This window comes from Pelodiscus sinensis, unplaced genomic scaffold (genome assembly GCF_049634645.1).
Source record: "Pelodiscus sinensis isolate JC-2024 unplaced genomic scaffold, ASM4963464v1 ctg95, whole genome shotgun sequence".
In the NCBI taxonomy this organism is placed as follows: domain Eukaryota; kingdom Metazoa; phylum Chordata; order Testudines; family Trionychidae; genus Pelodiscus; species Pelodiscus sinensis.
The window spans coordinates 292,820-310,734 of record NW_027465954.1 but is presented as its reverse complement, the minus strand read 5'-3'; the positions used below and the strand labels follow the sequence as shown (position 1 = coordinate 310,734).

General features: G+C 59.5%; 1 protein-coding gene across 4 annotated transcripts in view; it reads right to left on the bottom strand.

The window, feature by feature from the left end:
• Window positions 1-743: 743 nt before the first annotated feature.
• DCHS1 (dachsous cadherin-related 1) overlaps window positions 744-17,915 on the bottom strand; it is a 154,736-nt gene continuing 137,564 nt past the window's right edge. For all 4 annotated transcript variants that reach the window (XM_075917306.1, XM_075917305.1, XM_075917307.1 and 1 more), the window contains 4 exons: window positions 15,093-15,223; window positions 14,000-14,286; window positions 5,179-5,317; window positions 744-3,983 (listed from right to left, as the gene is read on the bottom strand). In XM_075917306.1, the coding sequence (XP_075773421.1) occupies window positions 1,369-3,983; window positions 5,179-5,317; window positions 14,000-14,286; window positions 15,093-15,223 (3,172 nt within the window). In that variant the 3' untranslated portion in view covers window positions 744-1,368. The remainder of the gene's footprint in view (window positions 3,984-5,178; window positions 5,318-13,999; window positions 14,287-15,092; window positions 15,224-17,915) is intronic.

Below are 17,915 nucleotides of genomic sequence, written 5' to 3'. Positions count from 1 at the left end.
ATGTGCTTTTTCAAGCTATCTGGCTGCAGCCAGAGAAAGTGCAGTGGGGGCGTTCTCCATCTGCCCTGTGCCTGCTCAGTCATGGGCGGGGCTGAGGCGTGTACATGCCCCGTCAGCAGCACAAAACGGCATCAACGAACTGGGCAGTTCCTGGCCTGTGGGACATGGGGGCTGGCTCTGCCCTGGTGCCAGACGGGCCTGCAGGGAACGTGGCTCCTCCCTGGTCTGGACGGGGCTGCAGGGAACAGGGTCCCTCCCTCCTTCCCCCCGGCCAGCCTGGTGGGAACAGGGCCTGCTGCCCACTGGGGCCGGAGAGGCTTGTGGGACAGGACACTGCATCCTGCCTTGGCCAGGCCTGTGGGTACATATCCCATCCCCCACCCCTCTACAGCTGGGGCCGTGTCCCGGGGCTGACGGGCCTGAGGGGAGCAGGTCCCCCCGTGTCCCGGGGCTGACAGGCCTGCGGGGAGCAGGTCCCCCCGTGTCATGACAGGCCTGCGGGAAGCAGGTCCCCCCGTGTCCCGGGGCTGACAGGCCTGCGGGGAGCAGGTCCCCCCGTGTCATGACAGGCCTGCGGGGAGCAGGTCCCCCCGTGTCCCGGGGCTGACGGGCCTGAGGGGAGCAGGTCCCCCCGTGTCCCGGGGCTGACGGGCCTGCGGGGAGCAGGTCCCCCCGTGTCATGACAGGCCTGCGGGGAGCAGGTCCCCCCGTGTCCCGGGGCTGACGGGCCTGAGGGGAGCAGGTCCCCCCGTGTCCCGGGGCTGACGGGCCTGCGGGGAGCAGGTCCCCCCGTGTCATGACAGGCCTGCGGGAAGCAGGTCCCCCCGTGTCCCGGGGCTGACAGGCCTGCGGGGAGCAGGTCCCCCCGTGTCATGACAGGCCTGCGGGGAACTAGTCCTGCCCCTATTCTGGGCCAGTCAGCCAGTGGGAATTCTAGACCTGGGCAGGGAACAGGATCTACTCTATAGATGAGCCTACAAGGTAGAGCTGATGAGCAGAGGGAGCAAGCTCTGTCCCTGGGCACGTCTGGGGTGCTGGGCCAGGCTCCCTCCAGCACCGGGGTGACAAGGCTCCACTCCGCCACCCTCCATGCAGCAAACACCCATGAGCATACAGGCCGACCCAGCGGAGGGGCCGGCGTGTGTCCCAGAACACCAGCCCGGGGGGGTCATGGGGCCCTGCCACCACAAGCAGCCCAGCCCGTGGGGCGCTGAAATGAGCAGTGCATCCGGCGGCCCACATGGAGGGACCAGAACCAGCAACCTGCTGGGATTTGAGGACCAAGCAGCCTGGGGGGGCCAGTCCCGCCCTTCCAGCCCACTCTGCAGAGACAGGCAGGAGAGGCAGCGAGTCCACGGGCACCTGGGGCTAAATCCTCAGCTCGGCTTCCTCAGGGAGCTCCAGCGAGTGCTCAGCGCTGATGACGGAGGCCGAGGGCCCCTGGGAGACGCCAAAGGGCGACACCACAGGGGAGCGGGCAGCCAGCGGGGACAGGGAGGGCGAGAAGCTGGGCGACATGGCCGAGGAGGAGATGGACCCCTCGTGGCTGATGGGGGAGCGGCGCAGGGAGGACAGTGGTGGGAAGGTCCTGCCCACTGCTGGCTTGGGGGGCACCGACTTGGCCCCGGGATGGGCCACCGAGGTGATGAGGGGCGGAGGGTCAATGCGGGGCTTGGGCTCCGCCTTGCTCTTGGCTTGGAAGGGCTTGCGCAGGGAGCTCTCGTCCTTGAGCCGGGCGATCTCGGTGAACACGCTGGCCAGGGGCTGGAACTGGGGGCACCAGTTCAGCAGGTAATCCCAGTTGTAGCTGCCGCGGAGCTCTTCCTCGCTGGCCACCACGGCCGTGAGGGAGCCCTCCACAGAGGGCTTGCCGTCCTCGGGGAAGGCGTAGTCCGTGGGGCGGGAGGAAACGCTCAGGCCACAGCCCACGCCCAGGAAGGTGCTGCCGCCCCCATCCTGGCGGTACAGCTGGGGCGGCTGGCCAGGCAGCAGCAGGCCGGAGCCCTTCTTGCTCTTGAACCACTGGGCGCTCTCCAAGGCGCTGGGCTCACAGGACACGTCAGAGAGCTGGTCGGCGTCCTGCTGGATCCCCGAGTCGGGGCCACGGGCTGAGATGTGCTCCTGCATGGAGGAGGTGATGCTGGCCACACGTGGGTATTCGTTAATCATCCGGATCTCATCATCCTCGGCCGCCTCGGCTGAGCCGCGCCCGCTGGAGTGGGAGGGGTCCAGGGAGCCACCCCGCGGGTAGGGCCCGGCCGACTCTCTGCCATAGCCGGGCAGGGCCTGGTGGTAGATGTGGTCACTGCCGGGCAGCACCGGCTCCTCGTGGCCTAGCTTCTGCAAGGAGCCGCTCTGGACGTGGCTGAGCTGTGCATCCTGCTCTGGCTTCTTGGGTCCCTGCTGGTGCCGGGAGCGGATGAGCACCAGGACGATGGCCACAGCCGCCAGCACCACCACCACCCCCAGGGAGGCCGCCACGGCTACCACCAGCAGCAGGTTGAGGTCTGGCGCCAGGCCGAAGGAGGTGTGGGTGACGTCTATGGCGACCTGAGCAGAGGCCGAGCGGGAGGAAGGCAGGGGGCTGCGGGCCTGCACCTCCAGACTCATCTCGCGCGGCTCCCGCTTGGCCCGCCCTGCAGGCTGCAGCTGGCTGTCCATGCGCAGGTAGATGATGCCCGTGGTCTGGTTGACCCCGAAGTACGGTGAGGGCTTAGCCAAGGAGTAGAGCACCACGCCGTCCACGCCCTCGTCCTCATCAGTGGCCAGCACCCGGCCAATGCTCTGGCCCTTGTGGGCACCCTCAGGCACCTCAAAGCTGAAGTCTGGGCTCAGGAAGACCGGACTGTACTCATCCTCACCGGTGACCAGCACCTGCGCTGTGACCGTGGCCGAGGCGTTGCCAGCATCTGTGGCCTGCACCAGCAGCCGGAAGGCCTTGGTGCGCTCGTAGTCAAAGGCGAGGCGGGCACGCAGCTCCCCGGAGGTGCGGTTGATGAAGAAGACATCCCTGCCCTCGGGGGCTCCCAGCTCCCCCGCTGCCTGCTCCAGCATGGTGTAATGTAGCTCTCCAAAGGCCCCGGTGTCGGCGTCGATGGCGCGCAGGGTGGTGATCAGGGTGCCCGGGGGCAGGTTCTCTCGCACGCTGGCACTCAGCGTCTTGACCGGGAAGTAGGGCATGTTGTCGTTGATGTCCTTCACTTCAATGGCGATGGGCACCAGGGCAAAGTGCCCGCCGGGGCCATCGGATGCCTGTACCACCAGGCTGTGGAGGGCCTGGACCTCTCGGTCCAGGGGCTGTGCCAGGCGCAAAGCGCCTGTGGCCTCGTGCAACTGGAAGAGCTGGCGGGGGTCGCCGGAACTGATGCTGTAGTGCACTTGGCCATAGGGGCCCGAATCGGCGTCGTGGGCCACTACCCGCAGCAGCTCGGTGCCGGGGAGGGTGCTTTCGCTCACAGCCGTGTGGTACTCAGCCCGGGCGAAGACCGGTGGGTTGTCATTGACATCCAGCACGGTGACAAGCACGGGCACGGTGGCACTGCGCTGCGGCACCCCCCGGTCTGAGGCTGCGACTGTCAAGTTGTAGTTTGAGATGGATTCAAAGTCCAGGGCCTCCACCAGCACCAGGGCTCCCTGTGTGTGCAAGTGCCCCCGAGACCAGCCCACGTGGCTCTCCAACTGGAAGGCGTTGCCACTGTTGCCACTGACGATGGTGTAGTCAAAGCCGGCGTTCTCCCGGGACAGGTCAGCATCACCTGCCTCTAGAGTCAGCACAGTGGTGCCTGGGCGCAGGTCCTCGGGTACACAGGCATTGTAGTGTGCCTGCTGGAAGGCAGGGCTGTGGTCATTCATGTCCAGCACCTGGATTTGCACCGTGGCCCAGGCCGAGAGGCTGGGAGAACCGTGGTCACGCACCTCCACCACCAGGTCCAGCGTGGGCTGGTCTGCATTCAGCTCCAGCTGGCGGGAGGTGAACAGTGTTCCTGTGTGGGCACAGAGTCAGTCAGGGGCTGGAGCACGGAGTCTGCCATGCTCCAGTGGCTGGGTAGCAGGGTTGGGAGAGGGGAAAGATGGGCTGGAAGCCGCCTCCACCCACTGGGAGGGTATGTCTACGCTACCCCCCTAGTTCGAACTAGGGGGGGTAATGTAGTCATACGGAGTTGCAAATGAAGCCCGGGATTTGAATTTCCCGGGCTTCATTTGCATAAAGCTGGTCGGCGCCATTTTTAAATGCCAGCTAGGTCGGACCCCGTGCCGCGCGGCTACACGCAGCATGGACTAGCTAGTTCGGATTAGGCTTCCTATCCAAACTAGCTGTACGCCTCGTGGAATGAGGACTTATTAACCCAATGCAAAAAAGAGCCAGACCCACCCACTCCCATTGGGGATGGGGGTCACAGCCACTGTCCCCTGCAAGCTGGGCGCATGTGGCACTGTGGAGATGCCCACGCTGGCCACTGGCTGGCCGGGTGCCCACAACGCCGTGTCCCCTGCAAGCTGGGCGCATGTGGCACTGTGGAGATGCCCACGCTGGCCACTGGCTGGCCGGGTGCCCACAACGCCGTGTCCCCTGCAAGCTGGGCGCGTGTGGCACTGTGGAGATGCCCACGCTGGCCACTGGCTGGCCGGGTGCCCACAACGCCGTGTCCCCTGCAAGCTGGGCGCATGTGGCACTGTGGAGATGCCCACGCTGGCCACTGGCTGGCCGGGTGCCCACAACGCCGTGTCCCCTGCAAGCTGGGCGCGTGTGGCACTGTGGAGATGCCCACGCTGGCCACTGGCTGGCCGGGTGCCCACAACGCCGTGTCCCCTGCAAGCTGGGCACGTGTGGCACTGTGGAGATGCCCATGCTGGCCACTGGCTGGCCGGGTGCCCACAACGCCGTGTCCCCTGCAAGCTGGGCGCGTGTGGCACTGCAGAGATGCCCACGCTGGCCACTGGCTGGCCAGGTACCCACAGCTCCATTTGTGTTTCTGCTGCTGCTGCACATGCCCGCACCTCGCACATGGGTGGGAAAGACTAGAGGGAACCCTGGGGGGAAGCCACACAGCTTCTGGCCGTGGGACGCTGAAGGGGTGTCTCTGGCTCTAGGAAGCCAGTTAACGTCTCCCCATTACTGTACTGGCAAGTGGAGCCTCTTCCCCCAGGGCCAAGGCACAGCAGCACCTGCCCACCTACCATTGCTGGGGTCGATGGAGACGTGGGAACTGGGCTCAGCCAGGCGGTAGGTGAGCTCCCCGTTGCTGCCGGAGTCCCTGTCTGTGGCACTGACGGTGAGGATGGTGCTGCCTGCTGGCATGTGCTCCAACAGCGCCACCTGAAGCAAAGCAAAGCCCAGAGCCATCAGACCCGGAGCCCTGGGGCTTGGCTCTGGCTCTGGCAGAGGCTCCCTCTCGGGAAGGGGTGTTAAGGAACGCCTACACAGCAGGCAGTGATTTCAGACCAGCGTCGAAATCCTGCCCAGCTACCAGGACTTGGCTCCGACTCCTGTAGCCCTCGTGGTACGAGGAGGAAGGGGAGTCGAGGCAGAGCGCTCTAGCTTGAAATAAGCGCTGTGCAGATGCTCCCTATTTCAAAATCAGCTGCGCAATGGAGGCAGCTCAATTTGCGTTGCTTATTTCAAGTAGACACACCCTTGCAGGCAGCTCAATTTGCGTTGCTTATTTCGCTTATTTCAAGTAGACACACCCTTGCAGGCAGGGCATATCTGCCCTGGAAGCATCAGGCTCTGGACAAAGGCAGGTACTCCAGGCTGGGCAACCCCTCTGGTATGGTGCAGCAGCAGGGAAGAGCAGGCTACCTGGGAACACGTGGGCATGAGCTGGCCGGAGTGCAGGGAACAGCAGGTTTCTAACCCCAAGAAGCCTCCCAAGCCGAGTAAAAACCAGAGGGCTGGGGCACCTTAAAGACTAACCCGCTTATCAGGGCATAAGCTTTCGTGGGCTGCAGCTCACTTGGTCAGATGCATGAAGTGGAAGCTTCAGCTGGCAGGGGCGAGCGCAGCGCCAGGCCTGCTGCATCAGTGTTGCTGAGCTAATTGTGAAAGGGCCAGCATGGCCCACTGCTAACAGGCCAGAATACTGAACGGAGGAAATGACTCTGGGATAAGCTGCTCGTTCTCAGTCCCTGTTCAGACCCATTCTGATGATCTCATGTTTGCATGTGTGTCCTGGCGTTGGGGGTCCCCGCCCCTGCACCCCCATCCGCAGCCAGACGGGACTCTCAGGCAGCAGATAGAGCAGAAGGCTTATTGGTTCAGAGGGACACAGTGTAGCACAGGAGCGATGTGAGCACAGGGACCCAGAGCAGGCAGCCTTATTCCTCTTGGGGAGAAGGGGTCCTGGATCCTTTGCCCCCCTTTTCCTGCTCTAAGCTCTTCCTTGCCTCCTAGCCCAGCCCAGACTGACTCTTCTCTCAGGCCCTCCCCCCCAGCCTGGAGTCAGCCCCACCTGTCCTTTGTCCCCCTTCCAGGGCAGTTGTTATCTCCTGTGTCTGGCCCTCAGGGGTCTGGGCCCAACACACATCTGCAGTGAGTCATGCCCAGCCTCTCCCCCTCATGCAGAGAGTGCTGCAGTGTGTGTGTGTGTGGGGGGGGGGAACTGAGGTACACGCACACACAGCACAATACAGCAAAGAGTGAATGTAACAACACCCCCCTACATCACACTATGAATTCCAGTGCCGCAGTTTCATGCTGCAGTCGGGTTTTGAAGTTGTTTTGCTCAAGCCTGACACGTTTCAAGTCTGCTACTGTGCCCCCGGGGAGGTTAACGTGCACGCCTGTTGGGTTTTGCATGTTCCCATGCTTGCTGGCTGATTTGTGCCCACCTTTTCTTTTACAGAGACAGTGTGAACAGAGACTGGCGATGGCTAGCTCATTACAAAAATCTGACAGAGTGGCTCTTTGCCCACGAAAGCCTATGTTCCAATAAATCTCTTAGGGTATGTCTACACTACAAAGTTGATTCAAACTACCAGCCGTTAGTTCAACTTAACTTTAATAGCGTCTATACATGCAAACCGCTAGTTCAAATTTAAATCGAACTAGCGGAGCGCTTAATTCGAACTAGGTAAACCTCCTTCTGTGAGGACTAACGCCTAGTTCGATTTAAGTAGTTCGAATTAAGGGCTGTGTAGCCACTTAATTCGAACTAGTGGGAGGCTAGTCCTTCCCAGGTTCCCCCTGGTGGCCATTCTGGGCACCACCAAGGAAATTCTTCTGCCCCCTCCCGGCCCCGGAGCCCTTAAAGGGGCACGGTCTGGCTACGGTGCCTGTGCCTGGTGCAAGCCTGCCAGCGCCCAGCCAGCAGACCCTGCACCTGGCACGGCACGAGCCAGCCACCCGCTGCCACCCAGCCCTCCGCCTCTTCCCGGGACCAGGCTGGCGGCTCCCGGGAGCCTGCCCAGGTCCACAAGAGGCGGGCGCCCACCTGTTCTAGTGCGGAGATCGTGGACCTCATCCAGGTTTGGGGGGAGGCCTCCAACATCCACGACCTCTGTACTAGGCACAGGAAAGTGGCCGTCTAGGGCAGGATAGCTGCCAGCCTGGCCACCAAAGGCCAATGCAAACCCAGGAGCAGGTTTGCGGGAAAATCAAGGTGGTCCACTGAGATCCCCGACCCTGAGCCCTGAGCTTAGAACATAAGAACATAAGAACGGCCGTACTGGGTCAGACCAAAGGTCTATCTAGCCCAGTAGCCTGTCTGCTGACAGAGGCCAACACCAGCTACCCCAGAGGGGATGGACCAAAGACAGTGACCAAGCCATTTGTCTCGTGCCATCCATCTCCAGCCTTCTACAAACAGAGGCCAGGGACACCGTTCCTACCCCCTGGCTAATACCACTCCATGGACCCAACCTCCATGACTTTATCTAATTTCTCTTTAAACTCTGTTATAGTTCTAACCTTTATAGTTCTAAGCTATAGTTCTAACCTTCACAGCCTCCTGTGGCAAGGAGTTCCACAGGTTGACTATTTGCTTTGTGAAGAAGAACTTTGTTATTAGTTTGAAGCCTGCTACCCATTCATTTCATTTGGTGTGCTCTAGTCCTTATATTATGGGAACTAATGAAGAATTTTTCTTTATGCACCCTCTCCACACCACTCATGATTTTATAGACCTCTAGCATATCCCCCCTCAGTCTCCTCTTTTCTAAGCTGAAAAGTCCCAGTCTCTTTAGCCTCTCTTCATATGGGACCTGTTCCAAACCCCTGATCATTGTAGTTGCCCTTTTCTGAACCCTTTCCAAGGCCAAAATATCTTTTTTGAGGTGAGGAGACCACATCTGTACACTGTACTGAAGATATGGCATACCATAGTTTTATACTTCCCCTCCTCCTTCTTCCCCTTGCTTCCCCCTTCCAGCTCCCTCCTCCCAGGTTTCCACCGCCCCTCTCCCACCCTTATAGACTCATAGACTCGAGGGCTGTGTCTACATTGGCCCCTATTCCGTAATAGGGATGCAAATGTAGCACTTTGGAATAGGCAAATCCGCGGGGTTTTAAATATCCCCCGCGGCATTTGCATTAACATGGCTGCCGCTTTTTTCCAGCTTGTAGATAAGCCGGAGAAAAGCGCCAGTCTGGACGCAATCCTCCGGAAAATAAGCTCTTTTCCGGAGGATCTCTTATTCCTACTTGAAAGTATTAAACTTGAAAGTAGGAATAAGAGATCCTCCGGAAAAGAGCTTATTTTCCGGAGGATCGCGTCCAGACTGGCGCTTTTCTCCGGCTTATCTACAAGCTGGAAAAAAGCGGCAGCCATGTTAATGCAAATGCCGCGGGGGATATTTAAATCCCCCGCGGATTTGCCTATTCCAAAGTGCTACATTTGCATCCCTATTACGGAATAGGGGCCAATGTAGACACAGCTATAGACTTTAAGGTCAGAAGGGACCATTATGATCATCTAGTCTGACCCCCTGCACAGCGCAGGCCACAAAATCTCACCCACCCCTCCTAGAATAATCCTCTCACCTATATCTCAGATATTGAAGCCTTCAAATACTTTGAAGACCCCAAGATGCAGAGAATCCTCCAGCTGTGATCTGTGCCCCATGCTACAGAGGAAGGCGAAAAACCTCCAGGGCCTCTGCCAATCTACCCTGGAGGAAAATTCTTTCCCGACCCCAAATATGGCGATCAGCTAAACCCTGAGCATGTGGGCAAGACTCATCAGCCAGACACCCAGAAATTCTCTATAGTAACTCCTATCATCCCTCCATTGACCTATTTCCCACTGATAATGAAAGGTCAATTAGTTACTAAGATCATGTTATCTCATCAAACCATCCCCTTCATAAACCCATCTAGTTTAATCTTGAAACCAGATAGATCTTTTGCCCCCCACTACTTCCCTTGGAAGGCCGTTCCAGAACCTCACTCCTCTAATGGTTAGAAACCTTCATCTAATCTCAAGTCTAAACTTCCTACTAGCCAGCTTATATCCATTTGTTCTTGTGTCCACATTGGTACTAAGCTTAAATAATTCCTCTCCCTCCCTGGTATTTATCCCTCTAATATATTTAAAAAGTGCAATCATGTCCCCCCTCAGCCTTCTTTTGGTTAAAGTAAACAAGCCAAGCTCCTTGAGTCTCCTTTCATAAGACAGGTTTTCCATTCCTCGGATCATCCTAGTGGCCCTTCTTTGTACCTGTTCCAGTCTGAATTCATCCTTCTTAAACATGGGAGACCAGAACTGGACACAGTATTTCAAATGGGGTCTCACCAATGCCTTGTATAATGGCACTAACACCTCCTTATCCCTACTGGAAATACCTCGCCTAATACATCCCAAGACCGTATTAGCCTTTTTCACGGCCATGTCACAATGGCGGCTCATAGTCATTTTATAATCAACCAGGACTCCGAGGTCCTTCTCCTCCTCCGTTACTTCCAACTGATGTGTCCCCAGCTTATAACTAAAATTCTTGTTATTAATCCCTAAATGCATAACCTTACACTTCTCAGTATTAAATTTCATCCTATTGCTATCACTCCAATTTACAAGATCATCCAGATCTTCCTGTATGATATCCCGATCCTTTTCTGAATTGGCAATAGCTCCCAACTTTGTGTCACCCTAACCCTCTCTCTTCCCTTCTTCCACCTTTTTTTCCCAGTCTCCCCAGAGGTTAATCCCCCCCCCTAAGTTTTGTTAAATAAAGAGAGTTTCTATTTTTGAACACGTGTCCTTTATTTTTACATCAGGAAACGGGGCCAGGGAGGGGTAAGTGGAAGGAAGTGAGGGAAGAATGGCGTACGAGCCCCCGATGGGGAGGACTGGGGTGACTCTGCGGGCTCCTCAGGGTGGAAGCTCTCCTGCAGCCCCCCGACTGACCCCCCCAGATGGCAGCCTGCGGCAAGTGCAGCCGGGCTGATGGCCGAGTGCTGTGATGTGCCGAGTGCGGGCACTCAGGGCACTCCAAGCCAGGACTGCTTTGCTGTCCCTCATCGAGGTAGACAAGCGAGCGGGGAACCCCTGAGAACTGTCTGTCCGGGGTGGGGGTCGGGTCCCTTTAAGCACAGCCCTCGGCTAGCCTGAGGCAGCAGCTCCACGCTCTAAGTCCTAATCTGATGCCCTGCCGGCACTGCTTCCGGCCATCCTTAACCCCGGTTCAGGGTCCACTTAATGTGGACGTGCTAGTTCAAATTAGCAAAATGCTAGTTCGAATTAGTTTTTAGGTCTAGATGCACTAATTCGAATTAGTTTTTAGGTCTAGATGCGCTAATTCGAATTAGTTTTTAGGTCTAGATGCACTAGTTCGAATTAGCTTAGTTCGAATTAACTAAATCGAATTAAGTTAGTTCGAATTAGCGCTGTCGTGTAGACGTACCCTCAGTCTGCACGGTGCACCAGACTTCTCGCTGGTTCTGCAGATTCAGGCTAACATGGCCACCCCTCTGGTACAAAAATCCTAGAATCCCAGGGCTGGAAGGGACGTCAGGAGTCACCGAGTTCAGCCCCCTGCCCAAGGCAGGACCAGCCCAACTCAATCATCCCAGCCAGGGCTTGTCCAGCCCTTAAACACCTCTAGGGATGGAGATTCCACCCCTGCCCCAGGGAACCCAGCCCAGGGCTTCCCACCCGCCTAGGGAAATAGGTTGTCCCAATAGTCAAGCTAGACCCCCACCCCTCCACTGCCACTTGAGCCCATTGCCCCTCGTTCTGCCACCTGCCCCCACTGAGACCAGCCCCTCGCCAGCCTCTTTGGAACCCCCTGCAGGGAGCCTTCCCCATTAGGTGTTTGTTAGTCTTTCAGGTGTTGGTTTTGCTAACGCAGACTCCCAGGCCCGCCCCTCTGAGACCCGTAAGCAATGCAGCCAGAGCTCCCAATTAGCTCAGCAGCAGCTGTGGGTCAGTTTGCGAGCAGGATTACCGAACAGGTCGGCCTGGGCTAGCCAAGGACTGGAGTCAATAACTCAGTCCACTCCAGGAGGGCCTGTACCTCTCCGGTTCTGCAGGCCTTTACTTGTCTTCTGGCTCTTTTGTAACCCTCTCCCCATTGCTCAGCGTCCTCACAAGCACCAGGACGGGCCTCTGAGTTCCAGTGCACCTCGGGGGCAGAGACGTCTGTGTTTGCAGCAAAGGACACATGAACCCTTCATGCCCCAGCAGCACCCTGCTCCTCCACTTTGACCCCAGGATACATGCCCCCGCTGGTCAATAGTGCCTGCAGGCCTGGACCCTACGAGCAATGCACCACCCTGTCACAGATGGGCCGACCGGGCAGATGTGGGGAGCAGAGAAACATCAGTAGCTGCAGCAGGACAGAAACCCCCCAAAGAGAAGAAGTTCCTGCCAATGGAGCAGGGGAATCTCTCTACCCTGGCCTAGGTGCCACTATAGAGGAGCCAGGGCCCCATGTTCCAGGGACCCAGTGCAACTGCAGTATCACATCACTCAAATGTCAGTATAGCTGTGGGGTGAGAATTACTGGGCAGTGCTGGGGCAGGCTGTGGGGCGGGAGTCCCTGGGACAGGGCGCTGGGGCAGTGTCAGGGCAGTGCTGGGGCAGGCTGTGGGGCGGGAGTCCCTGGGACAGGGCGCTGGGGCAGTGCTGAGGCAGGCTGTGGGGCGGGAGTCCCTGGGACAGGGCGCTGGGGCAGTGTCGGGGCAGTGCTGGGGCAGGCTGTGGGGCGGGAGTCCCTGGGACAGGGCGCTGGGGCAGTGTCGGGGCAGTGCTGGGGCAGGCTGTGGGGCGGGAGTCCCTGGGACAGGGCGCTGGGGCAGTGTCGGGGCAGTGCTGGGGCAGGCTGTGGGGCGGGAGTCCCTGGGACAGGGCGCTGGGGCAGTGCTGGGGCAGGCTGTGGGGCGGGAGTCCCTGGGACAGGGCGCTGGGGCAGTGTCGGGGCAGTGCTGGGGCAGGCTGTGAGGCGGGAGTCCCTGGGACAGGGCGCTGGGGCAGTGTCGGGGCAGTGTTGGGGCAGGCTGTGGGGCGGGTGTCCCTGGGACAGGGCGCTGGAGCAGTCTCTAGACAGTGCGGGTACAGGCTCTGGGTCAGGTGTCCCGGAGACAAGGCGCTGGGGAAGTCTCTGGGCAGTGTGGGGCAGGCTGTGGGGTGGGTGTCCCTGGGGCAGGCTGTGGGGGTGGGTGTCCCGGGGGCAGGCTGTGGGGCGGGTGTCCCGGGGCCAGGCTGAGGGGCAGGTGTCCCGAGGGCAGGCTGTGGGGGCAGGTGTCACTGGGGCAGGCTGTGGGGCAGGTGTCCCGGGGGCAGGCTGTGGGGGCGGGTGTCCCAGGGGCAGGCTGTGGGGGCGGGTGTCCCAAGGGAAGGCTGTGGGGGCAGGTGTCACTGGGGCAGGCTGTGGGGCAGGTGTCCCGGGGGCAGGCTGTGGGGCGGGTGTCCCGGGGCCAGGTTATGGGGTGGGTGTCCCTGGGGCAGGCTGTGGGGCGGGTGTCCCGGGGCCAGGTTATGGGGTGGGTGTCCCTGGGGCAGGCTGTGGGGCGGGTGTCCCGGGGGCAGGCTGTGGGGTGGGTGTCCCCGGACCAAGCTGTGGGGGCGGGTGTCCCGGGGCCAGGCTGTGGGGCGGGTGTCCTGGGGCCAGGCTGTGGGGCAGGTGTCCCTGGGGCAGGCTGTGGGGCGGATGTCCCTGGGGCAGGCTGTGGGGCGGGTGTCCCTGGGGCAGGCTGTGGGGCGGGTGTCCCGGGGCCAGGCTGTGGGGCGGGTGTCCCTGGGCCAGGCTGTGGGGCGGGTGTCCCGGGGCCAGGCTGTGGGGTGGGTGTCCCTGGGGCAGGCTGTGGGGCGGGTGGGCCAGGCTGTGGGCCAGGCTGTGGGGGTGGATGTCCCTGGGGCAGGCTGTGGGGCGGGTGTCCCTGGGGCAGGCTGTGGGGCGGGTGTCCCTGGGCCAGGCTGTGGGGCGGGTGTCCCTGGGGCAGGCTGTGGGGCGGGTGTCCCTGGGGCAGGCTGTGGGGCGGGTGTCCCTGGGGCAGGCTGTGGGGTGGGTGTCCCTGGGCCAGGCTGTGGGGCGGGTGTCCCTGGGGCAGGCTGTGGGGCAGGTGTCCCGGGGGCAGGCTGTGGGGCGGGTGTCCCAGGGGCAGGCTGTGGGGCGGGTGTCCCGGGGGCAGGCTGTGGGGCAGGTGTCCCTGGGCCAGGCTGTGGGGCGGGTGTCCCTGGGGCAGGCTGTGGGGCGGGTGTCCCTGGGGCAGGCTGTGGGGCAGGTGTCCCGGGGCCAGGCTGTGGGGCGGGTGTCCCTGGGGCAGGCTGTGGGGCGGGTGTCCCGGGGGCAGGCTGTGGGGCGGGTGTCCCAGGGGCAGGCTGTGGGGGTGGATGTCCCTGGGGCAGGCTGTGGGGCGGGTGTCCCTGGGGCAGGCTGTGGGGTGGGTGTCCCTGGGCCAGGCTGTGGGGCGGGTGTCCCTGGGGCAGGCTGTGGGGCGGGTGTCCCGGGGGCAGGCTGTGGGGTGGGTGTCCCGGGGCCAGGCTGTGGGGCGGGTGTCCCTGGGCCAGGCTGTGGGGCGGGTGTCCCGGGGGCAGGCGTAGTGGCCCCGTGCCCGACACAGTACCTGGTAGAGCCCCTGGCTGAAGGTGGGTACGTTGTCGTTGACGTCCTCTACGATGACGGTGAGGTTGGCCTCGGTCTCGTGCCGGGAGTCGGAGGAGCGGATGGTGAGCACGTAGCGGTCGTGCTGCTCGTGGTCCAGGGGCTCCGTCAGCGCGATGCGGCCCCCATAGCGCAGGATGCTGAAAGGTCCTGTTGCCGCCCCATCCGGCCCCAGCATGTAGGAGAGAGCTGGGCCAGAGTCCACGTCGTTCCCTGTCACCTGGGTGATCTCGGTGCCCAGCAGGGTGTCTGTGGGGGGGGGGGTTGCTGTCAGCAGCCCAGAGGCTCAAAGGCTGGGACCTGCCCCCCGCCCCACGACGGGAGGGGGACCCAGCTCAGCATTTCCCATATGGGGTGCAAGGCTACCTGGCGCCTACAGGGAAAGGCAGAGGAAGCTCCATCCGGAGACTCCAGGGCTGAGATGGGCTCAGGAGCAGCAGGTGGGGGCTGCAGGCGGAAGGCAGGGGCTCCCGTTCGGGGAGCTGGGGAGGGGGGCGGTTGGTGAGTGAGGCAGGCAGTGATGGAAGGGCAGCCAGGGCTGCTGCGGGGCGAGGTGGGGGGAGACAAGGGGCTCAAATTCTGGGGTGCCGGGGTGCAGCGGAGGGTGCTGGGGGCTGGCTGGCGCCTCGTTGCAGTGGAGTGGGTGAGCTCCCTAGGGCCACCTGACAGGTGAGCACGACTCTGAGACGGGGCCTTCAGCCACCTGTGACCAGCCAGCTACAGCCCTGGTCCAGGCCAGAGGCTCTGCCGAGGCGCCCAGGGTGCCCCCACCCCAGGCTGTGCAAGAGGCCACCCTACCATGGCCAGAGCCTGGCAGGAGGGGTGTTCTTGGCTGCGGTGCCGTGGTTCAGCTCCTAGGCTAGAGACCTTCACTACAGCAGCGCCCCATGGCCGTGGGAGATCGGGCACCATGGTCAGGCATGGAACAAGCAGTTGAGGACTCATGTAAATTAGGTTTTGCATACTAATTGGTATGCAGATCCCAGGGTTGCACAGTTAGCAGGGTGTGAACCGTGCTCACCTTCGTGCCACCCCCCACCGTGCACTCCACTTACTCTCAGGCACCCGCACCTCCCAGGGCAGGGGGATGGTGGGGCTGTTATCGTTAATGTCCATCACCACTACAGTCAGAGTGGCCGAGCCAATGAGAGGCGGGTTCCCTCTGTCCATCGCTGTCACCACCAGGCTACAGGGCAGAGACAAAGCCACAGGATCAGTGTCACTTGGGATCCTGTGCCCTCGCATGCAGCGCGGAAGAACTGGAAGTGCTAATAAACAAACACAGCTATGCCATCGCTGGTATCAGAGACCTGGTGGGATAATACACACGACTGGAATGTTGCTATAGAAGGGTGCAGCTTGCTCAGGAAGGACAGGCAGGGAAAATGGGGAGGAGGTGTTGCCTGATATATTAACAATGGACACACTTGGCCTGAGGTGGAGATGAACGTAGGAGACAGACGTGTTGAGAGTCTCTGGGTTCGGTTAAAAGGGGTAAAAAACAAGGGTGATGTCATGCTAGGGGTCTACTACAGGCCACTTACCCAGGTGGAAGAGGTGGATGGGGCTTTTTTTAAACAACTAACAAAATCATCCAACACACAGGATTTGGTGGTGACGGGGGACTTCAACTATCCAGGCATATCATAGAATCCTAGAACACTAGGACTGGAAGGGACCTCGAGAGTCATCGAGTCCAGACCCCTGCCCTCATGGCAGGACCCAACACTGTCTAGACCATCCCTGATAGACATTTATCTAACCTGCTCTTAAATATCCCCAGAGATGGAGATTCCACAACCTCCCTGGGCAATTTATTCCAGTGTTTCACCACCTGGACAGGCAGGAAGTTTTTCCTAATGTCCAACCTAAACCTCCCGTGCTGCAGTTTAAGCCCATTGCTTCTTGTCCTGTCCTCTGAGGCCAAGGAGAGGTGTTGCAAAGCTGCTCTCAGCATTCCCGCAGGCCCTTTGTGTTAGCTTGACTGATGTCTGGGTTCAGGTGTAATACACTAGGCCTTGTGTCTGCCCATTGCAGTTTGTGAAGGCCCACTGAATACTAGCACAGCAGCACTCAACTCCTTGGGCGGGCTTTGCCATTGACCAACCTGGGTACAGGTCCGTGCCCCTTCTTAGCTGGGGCCAGGACATGTTGGTATATAAGGATATGTTGTGAACAGGTGAGTGCTAACAGGGAGTTTAGGGTACATCTACACTGCATCCCTAGTTCGGACTAGGGATGCAAATGGAGACGACCAAAGTAGTTAATGAAGCAGGGATTTAAATATCCCGCACTTCATTAACATGATCTCGCTGGCGTGCTAGTTCGAATCACAGCTGATTCGAACCAGGAGGTGCGTGCCGGGATGCGTTAGTTCGGACTAAAGCCCTTAGTTCGAACTAATGTTACTCCTTAAAAAGGGCTTTAGTCCGAACTAACGCGTCCCGGCGCGCACTTCCTGGTTCGAATCAGCTGTGATTCGAACTAGCGCGTCTGCGAGATCATGTTAATGATCCTTTGAGAGGGAATTCTCCAGGTAAAGAAGAAGCAGATAAAGGACTCTTGAGGAAAGTGGCTGTCTGCAGTGTGTGTTGTGTTTGGGGCTTTCTTGCTGTGTGCTGAGCTTGTGTTTGTGAGTGAGGTTTTTTTTTTTTCTCCCTTCTCCTTGCCCCTCCCCTTCACGGAGTGTGTGCTGTCACTGGCAGGTGAAAATTGTTGGCTTCTAATTAAAGTTTGAATTCTAGAAGCCTCTGCTGATTGGCCGAGCCTTGGTAGGGGGAGGGACTTTCAGGCAGTCCAGGGCTTTATAAAGCAGTGAGCAAGAGACCAAGGAGCTTGACAACAGGTGAGTGCTAACAGGGAGTTTAGAGAGGGAGTTTGGAAGGGGAGAGGGAAGGGCGCGAGGTTCTCTTGCCTTTCTTTTAAATCCTTTTTCCAGGACAGCAGGTATGGATGGTGATAGGTCTGCTGTTGTTACCTGCACAGTGTGTGCCATGTTTGTCATCCTCCCGGAACAAAGAATGGATTTCATCTGCACCAAGTGCAAGCTGGTTGCCATTTTGGAAGAAAAAATTAGAGGACTGGAAGCCCAAGAGTCGACCCTACGCTCAATCAGAGAGGATGAAGACTTCCTCGATAGAAGGCAGCGTTTAATCCTGCAAGCACGGCAGGAGGAAGTGCCAGAGAGGGCAGTACAGGACCAGGAAGAGAAGTGGCAGCATGTAACTTCTAGAAGGGGAAAAAGGCCAGCATGGGAATTCCACAATGCTATAGAGGTAAGTAATCACTTTCAGGCTCTCTCCACAGGCTCTGCAGTGGTGAATGTTTTGGAAGGGACCTCACAAGGAAGAAACCGGAAGGAAACACTACCGGAGGGAACGCATTGGATGCGTAGTCCTAGAGATGGGGGTTCCGTGACCACCACCCCCCAAAAGAAGACGACAGGTGGTGGTGGTCGGGGACTCCCCCCTAAGAGGGACTGAGCCATCCATCTGCTGTCTGGACCTGGAATCTCGAGAGGTATGCTGCTTACTGGGAGCTTGAATTCAGGATGTGACTGAGAGGCTTACCAAGCTGATCAAACCTTCGGATCGCTACCCCTTCCTGCTTCTCCATGTGGGAACTAATGATACGGCCAAGAATGCCCTTGAGCAGGTTACTGCGGATTATGTAGCCCTGGGAAGAAGGATCCAAGAATTCGGAGTGCAAGTGGTGTTCTTGTCCATCCTCCCTGCTGAAGGGAAAAGACCGGACAGGAATCATTGAATTGAGGACGTAAATGCGTGGTTGCGCAGATGGTGTCGCAGAGAGGGCTCTGGTTTCTTCGACCATGGGACTCTGTTCCAGGCACAAGGATTGTTAGGAAGAGATGGGATCCA